General features: G+C 48.3%; 1 protein-coding gene across 1 annotated transcript in view; it reads left to right on the forward strand.

Moving 5' to 3' along the window:
* Positions 1–6536, forward strand: part of LOC140370939 (sterile alpha motif domain-containing protein 5-like) — a 7878-nt gene extending 1342 nt beyond the window's left edge. Inside the window, exons 2-3 of the mRNA XM_072458224.1 lie at positions 5736–5951; positions 6533–6536. Of these exons, the coding sequence (XP_072314325.1) occupies positions 5736–5951; positions 6533–6536 (220 nt within the window). The remainder of the gene's footprint in view (positions 1–5735; positions 5952–6532) is intronic.
* The last annotated feature ends 668 nt before the right edge of the window (positions 6537–7204 follow it).

Below are 7204 nucleotides of genomic sequence, written 5' to 3' on the forward strand. Positions count from 1 at the left end.
GAACTCGACAGAAGATGATTTCAGGTTCAGAGAAGCAGAGACTCTTCACACTAGTCCCGCCTCTTGTCACAATGCTGCGCTGTGATTGGTCCGATTGATCCGATCCACTGTTGGACCAGAGCTCGAACGCAGCAGCGTTGTTCTCCTGTTGTTCTCCTGTTGTTCTCCCCGTGTCGCTCCTGTTGTTTTCCCTGTGTCGCTCCTGTTGTTCTCCCTGTGTCGCTCCTGTTGTTCTCCTGTTGTTCTCCTGTTGTTCTCCCTGTGTCGCTCCTGTTGTTCTCCCCGTGTCGCTCCTGTTGTTTTCCCTGTGTCGCTCCTGTTGTTCTCCCTGTGTCGCCCCTGTTGTTCTCCCCGTGTCGCTCCTGTTGTTCTCCCTGTGTCGCTCCTGTTGTTCTCCTGTTGTTCTCCTGTTGTTCTCCCCGTGTCGCTCCTGTTGTTTTCCCTGTGTCGCTCCTGTTGTTCTCCCTGTGTCGCTCCTGTTGTTCTCCTGTTGTTCTCCTGTTGTTCTCCCTGTGTCGCTCCTGTTGTTCTCCTGTTGTTCTCCTGTTGTTCTCCTGTTGTTCTCCCTGTGTCGCTCCTGTTGTTCTCCCCGTGTCGCTCCTGTTGTTTTCCCTGTGTCGCTCCTGTTGTTCTCCCTGTGTCGCCCCTGTTGTTCTCCCCGTGTCGCTCCTGTTGTTCTCCCTGTGTCGCTCCTGTTGTTCTCCCTGTGTCGCCCCTGTTGTTCTCCCTGTGTCGCCCCTGTTGTTCTCCCTGTGTCGCTCCTGTTGTTCTCCCTGTGTCGCTCCTGTTGTTCTCCCTGTGTCGCTCCTGTTGTTCTCCCTGTGTCGCCCCTGTTGTTCTCCTCGTGTCGCTCCTGTTGTTCTCCCTGTGTCGCCCCTGTTGTTCTCCCTGTGTCGCTCCTGTTGTTCTCCCTGTGTCGCTCCTGTTGTTCTCCCTGTGTCGCTCCTGTTGTTCTCCCTGTGTCGCCCCTGTTGTTCTCCTCGTGTCGCTCCTGTTGTTCTCCCTGTGTCGCCCCTGTTGTTCTCTCTGTGTCGCTCCTGTTGTTCTCCCTGTGTCGCTCCTGTTGTTCTCCCTGTGTCGCTCCTGTTGTTCTCCCTGTGTCGCCCCTGTTGTTCTCCTCGTGTCGCTCCTGTTGTTCTCCCTGTGTCGCTCCTGTTGTTCTCCCTGTGTCGCTCCTGTTGTTCTCCTCGTGTCGCTCCTGTTGTTCTCCCTGTGTCGCTCCTGTTGTTCTCCCTGTGTCGCTCCTGTTGTTCTCCCTGTGTCGCCCCTGTTGTTCTCCCTGTGTCGCTCCTGTTGTTCTCCTCGTGTCGCTCCTGTTGTTCTCCTCGTGTCGCTCCTGTTGTTTTCCCTGTGTCGCCCCTGTTGTTCTCCCTGTGTCGCTCCTGTTGTTCTCCCTGTGTCGCCCCTGTTGTTCTCCCTGTGTCGCTCCTGTTGTTCTCCTCGTGTCGCTCCTGTTGTTTTCCCTGTGTCGCTCCTGTTGTTCTCCCTGTTGCTCCTGTTGTTCTCCCTGTCGCTCCTGTCGTCTCATGTAGAATGGATGAGTGCGGCAGGTGCAGATTTGACCTGTTTTACAGATTTAGCTCTGAGTCGTTCCCCAAACACTGAGCGAGCTCCTGAGCCAGATGTGGAGCAGAACAGAACAGAGAGAAGTCCTGCTCCTGGTTTAGACCTGGTTTAGACCTGGTTTAGTCCTGGTTTAGACCTGGTTTAGACCTGGTTTAGTCCTGGTTTAGACCTGGTTTAGACCTGGTTTAGACCTGGTTTAGACCTGGTTTTGGTCCTGGTTTAGTCCTGGTTTAGACCTGGTTTAGTCCTGGTTTAGACCTGGTTTAGACCTGGTTTAGTCCTGGTTTAGACCTGGTTTAGACCTGGTTTAGACCTGGTTTAGACCTGGTTTTGGTCCTGGTTTAGTCCTGGTTTAGACCTGGTTTAGACCTGGTTTAGACCTGGTTTAGTCCTGGTTTAGACCTGGTTTAGACCTGGTTTAGTCCTGGTTTGGTCCTGGTTTTGGTCCTGGTTTAGTCCTGGTTTGGTCCTGGTTTGGCCCTGGTTTTGGTCCTGGTTTTAGCCCTGGTTTAGTCCTGGCTCAGTCCTGGTTTTGGCCCTGGTTTTGGTCCTGGTTTAGTCCTGGTTTGGTCCTGGTTTGGCCCTGGTTTTGGTCCTGGTTTTGGTCCTGGTTTAGTCCTGGTTTAGTCCTGGTTTAGTCCTAGTTCAGACCTGGTTCAGACCTGGTTCAGCCCTGGTTTAGTCCTGGTTTAGCCCTGGTTTAGACCTGGTTTAGTCCTGGTTTAGCTCTGGTTTAGCCCTGGTTTAGTCTTTGTTTAGTCCTGGCTCAGTCCTGGTTTTGGCCCTGGTTTAGTCCTGGTTTGGTCCTGGTTTTGGTCCTGGTTTAGTCCTGGTTTGGTCCTGGTTTGGCCCTGGTTTTGGTCCTGGTTTTAGCCCTGGTTTAGTCCTGGCTCAGTCCTGGTTTTGGCCCTGGTTTAGTCCTGGTTTGGTCCTGGTTTTGGCCCTGGTTTAGTCCTGGTTTGGTCCTGGTTTTGGTCCTGGTTTAGTCCTGGTTTGGTCCTGGTTTGGCCCTGGTTTTGGTCCTGGTTTTGGTCCTGGTTTTAGCCCTGGTTTAGTCCTGGCTCAGTCCTGGTTTTGGTCCTGGTTTTGGTCCTGGTTTAGTCCTGGTTTGGTCCTGGTTTTGGTCCTGGTTTAGTCCTGGTTTGGTCCTGGTTTGGCCCTGGTTTTGGCCCTGGTTTTGGTCCTGGTTTTGGTCCTGGTTTAGTCCTGGTTTAGTCCTGGTTTAGTCCTGGTTTTGGTCCAGTTTTAGACCTGATCCTCCGGTTCTTGGCTCGTCTCGTCTCATTAAACTTTCATCTGAAACAAACTCCTCAGTGAACGACCTTTGACCTTTCAGAATGTAGGTGTTTCACACTTCGAATCTAATAATGTCCCAAATCAATAAATCAGTTTTTCCCTCATTATTTTCCCTCATGTTTGTTTGGGAGGATTAACTCTTCGTTTTCGCCGGTGCAGCAGGTTCTAAATTTAGTCCGACACAAAACCAGGTCAGACTCATTTGTCCAGGATTTGGGCTCCGGCGGCGTCTGGTTTATTCTCTCAGGTTTCCGTGGCAACAGAGACGTCAGGACACGTTTACGTTTAGCATTCATAAACTTAAAGGAGAGAATCATGGGAGTTTCGTCTCCGTCGGCAGATCAGCACTTCACCTCTGGACAGTGACACGCCATGGCAGGCAAATGTGTCATCGTGTGAAGGCGGAGCCAGGTTTTGCCGCTAACGCTGCACCAGGTCAAAGGCTCCGCTCGGTTACCGCGGCGATCGTGTTAATAATCGACATATCGCCCGTGATGATCGATATATCGCCCGTGATGATCGATATTTCGCTTGTGATGATCAACATATCGCCCGTGATGATCAATATATCGCCTGTGATGATCGATATATCGCCCGTGATGATCGATATATCGCCCGTGATGATCGATATATTGTCCGTGATAATAATTAACATATCGCCCGTGATGATCGATATATCGCCCGTGGTGATCGATATATCGCCCGTGATGATCGATATATCGCCCGTGACGATCGATATATCGCCTGTGATGATCGATATATCGCCTTGTGATGATCGATATATCGCCCGTGATAATAATCAACATATCGCCCGTGATGATCAATATATCGCCTGTGATGATCGATATATCGCCTTGTGATGATCGATATATCGCCCGTGATAATAATCAACATATCGCCCGTGATGATCAATATATCGCCCGTGACGATCGATATATCGCCCGTGATGATCGATATATCGCCTGTGATGATCGATATATCGCCCGTGATGATCGATATATCGCCTGTGATGATCGATATATCGCCCGTGATAATAATCAACATATCGCCCGTGATGATCGATATATTGTCCGTGATAATAATTAACATATCGCCCGTGATGATCGATATATCGCCCGTGGTGATCGATATATCGCCCGTGATGATCGATATATCGCCCGTGACGATCGATATATCGCCTGTGATGATCGATATATCGCCTTGTGATGATCGATATATCGCCCGTGATAATAATCAACATATCGCCCGTGATGATCAATATATCGCCTGTGATGATCGATATATCGCCTTGTGATGATCGATATATCGCCCGTGATAATAATCAACATATCGCCCGTGATGATCAATATATCGCCCGTGACGATCGATATATCGCCCGTGATGATCGATATATCGCCTGTGATGATCGATATATCGCCCGTGATGATCGATATATCGCCTTGTGATGATCGATATATCGCCCGTGATAATAATCAACATATCGCCCGTGATGATCAATATATCGCCCGTGACGATCGATATATCGCCCGTGATGATCGATATATCGCCTGTGATGATCGATATATCGCCCGTGATGATCGATATATCGCCTGTGATGATCGATATATCGCCCGTGATAATAATCAACATATCGCATGTGATGATCGATACATATCACTTTTATTTTCATGAACTCAACACATTTTAACGACATTTTTCTTTGCTGAACCTTGACCTGAAACACGCCCATTTTAATCAAAACGGTCAAAATGATTCAGGAAAATACAAGTGAAACGATATATCGATACAGCTGCACATGATATCGATACTGCATCACCAAACTTAGAATCACGATGTATCGATATTTCAGTATTTTGTCTCGGTTCATGGAGAGGAGGAGTTATTTGTACTGCACGATTCTCTCTCTCTCTCTCTCCTCTCTCTCTTCTCTCTCTCTTCCCCTCGCTCTCTCTCTCTCTCTCTCTCTCTCTTCCCCTCTCTCTTCCCCTCGCTCTCTCTCTCTCTCTCTCTCTCTCTCTCTCTTTTCTCTCTCTCTCTCTCTCTCTTCCCCTCTCTCTCTCTTCCCCTCTCTCTTCCCCTCTCTCTTCCCCTCTCTCTCTCTCTCTCCCTCTCTCTCTCATTAGTCACTGCAGACTTGGTTCACGTTGTGTCGTTGTTCCCGGGTCAAACGCACTGCTCCGTTAGTTGCCGGGGTAAATAAACTGAAGGAGCGAGGGCACAAAAGCCTAACAAGGCGTGAACTCTCGGTCACAAACATGAAGACATGAATATGTCAGAAGTACTGCAGTACTGCAGTACTTCTGACATATTTGAACTATAAATGTACTTTGAGTGGTCAAAACAAAAGGGAAAATTATGTCCTCTGCACAGAACTAATGTCCCTGAGGTCCTCTGTGAGGTCCTCTGTGAGGGTCTCTGAGGTCCTCTGTGAGGTCCTCTGAGGTCCTCTGAGGTCCTCTGTGAGGTCCTCTGAGGTCCTCTGAGGTCCTCTGTGAGGTCCTCTGTGAGGTCCTCTGAGGTCCTCTGTGAGGTCCTCTGAGGTCCTCTGTGAGGTCCTCTGTGAGGTCCTCTGAGGTCCTCTGAGGTCCTCTGAGGTCCTCTGTGAGGTCCTCTGAAGTCCTCTGAGGTCCTCTGAGGTCCTCTGAGGTCCTCTGAGGTCCTCTGTGAGGTCCTCTGAAGTCCTCTGTGAGGTCCTCTGAGGTCCTGTGAGGTCCTGTGAGGTCCTCTGAGGTCCTGTGAGGTCCTCTGAGGTCCTGTGAGGTCCTGTGAGGTCCTGTGAGGTCCTCTGAGGTCCTGTGAGGTCCTCTGAGGTTCAGATTCATATACTCTCCATACTCATATAGACTCTTATAGTTTATTTTTTTCTATTTCAGTTTTCTGAGTCATTTGAGCACTTTACATATGAGCTCAACTCGACCTGCACAGGCTTATGAGGCCCGAGCGTCCTACGAGGCCCGAGCGTCCTACGAGGCCCGAGCGTCCTACGAGGCCCGAGCGTCCTACGAGGCCCGAGCGTCCTACGAGGCCCGAGCGTCCTACGAGGCCCGAGTGCCACAAGGTGGCGAGAGGAAGATTAGTTCCACAAGGCCGTGTGAAGCACGCAGTGCGCACAGAATCAAGCGTGAAGCGCTCGTCCACTTCCAAACACTAACACACTCCTCCCTCATGCGCGCCCCGTGCAGACTGATTAATAGTAGGAAAATTGAGCCCAACCAAAATGGAGTGCACACTAAACGAGTAGTTCACGAATACGTTCCCCATCTCTTGCATGTTCCGTGCATATGAACATGTAATGCAAAAATTGAACATTATTACTGTATAGAGGGCCAAAAACACAAAGTGGGTGGAGCCCACTCAAAATTAATGAAAGTACCCGTCAGTGACCAGGGACCCACACCATGAGGTAGGAAAGCACGAACAGGAAACGTTGTTTTCGCTTTCTTCTTCTTCTTCTCGGGACAAACCCGCCTATTTTTCACCCAGTGAACATTGACGAAAAGTCACAAAAATGTGCACACCTCTAAAAATCGTGCCTCTCTACATTCTGGCGCAATCCTTTTTCTAAAATAAAATCAAAATGGCGCATCAGCGCCCCCAAATGTACAAAAAATGCGAAGTAGCTATAATTTCAGAAATTTCCCAAAATTTTAATTTGCTAACGTTTGCGCAGATAAAGTCCGAATTGTGTCAAATTTGAATCAGTTCTTAAAACCTTTGCCCTAAACCTACTTGAAGTGAAACAAATGTATCTGGTGCGACAGAGGGAAATACAATTTCATATGGAGGGTAAAATATTCAGTTTTTCAAAAATGTTAAGACATTTTGCACAAAGTCTCTGAAATGTGAACATGCTTATACTTTATACTTTTACAAACTCCTCCTGAGGCTTTAGCCCTATTAACCTGACATGTAGTGAGACTCACCATCAAAAGTTATGAAAAACAATTCAACGTCACATGGACTTTTCCCTATATTTGTTAAACAAAGGGGAAAAGACTTAATAGCGTCACAGCAGTCGGTGTAATAAAAGAAAAATTAGGGCGCTTTAGCGCCCCCTCCTCTTGGGTTGTCGGGCGGCATGGTGAGGGCCAATCATTGCCGCTTGCGGCTATATTTATTTTTATTTTCCTTTTTTGAGAATACAAAACAACAGAAACAAACAAAAAATTTGAAAATGTCCGCATCATGGGACAAATAAAGGTTTGTTTATCCTGGACGTGGTTATAAATAAGGCGCCCCCAAATAAATTGTCTGTTTGCTGTAACCCGTCGGTAGGTCAATTCTTATTTTTTTAACTTTGAAGATTCAAATGTTGCCATTTTTTGACTCGGAGTGACCACCA

This window comes from Eucyclogobius newberryi, unplaced genomic scaffold (genome assembly GCF_026437365.1).
Source record: "Eucyclogobius newberryi isolate DKJ021-1_F unplaced genomic scaffold, fEucNew1.0.hap1 SCAF_21, whole genome shotgun sequence".
Lineage (NCBI taxonomy): Eukaryota > Metazoa > Chordata > Actinopteri > Gobiiformes > Gobiidae > Eucyclogobius > Eucyclogobius newberryi.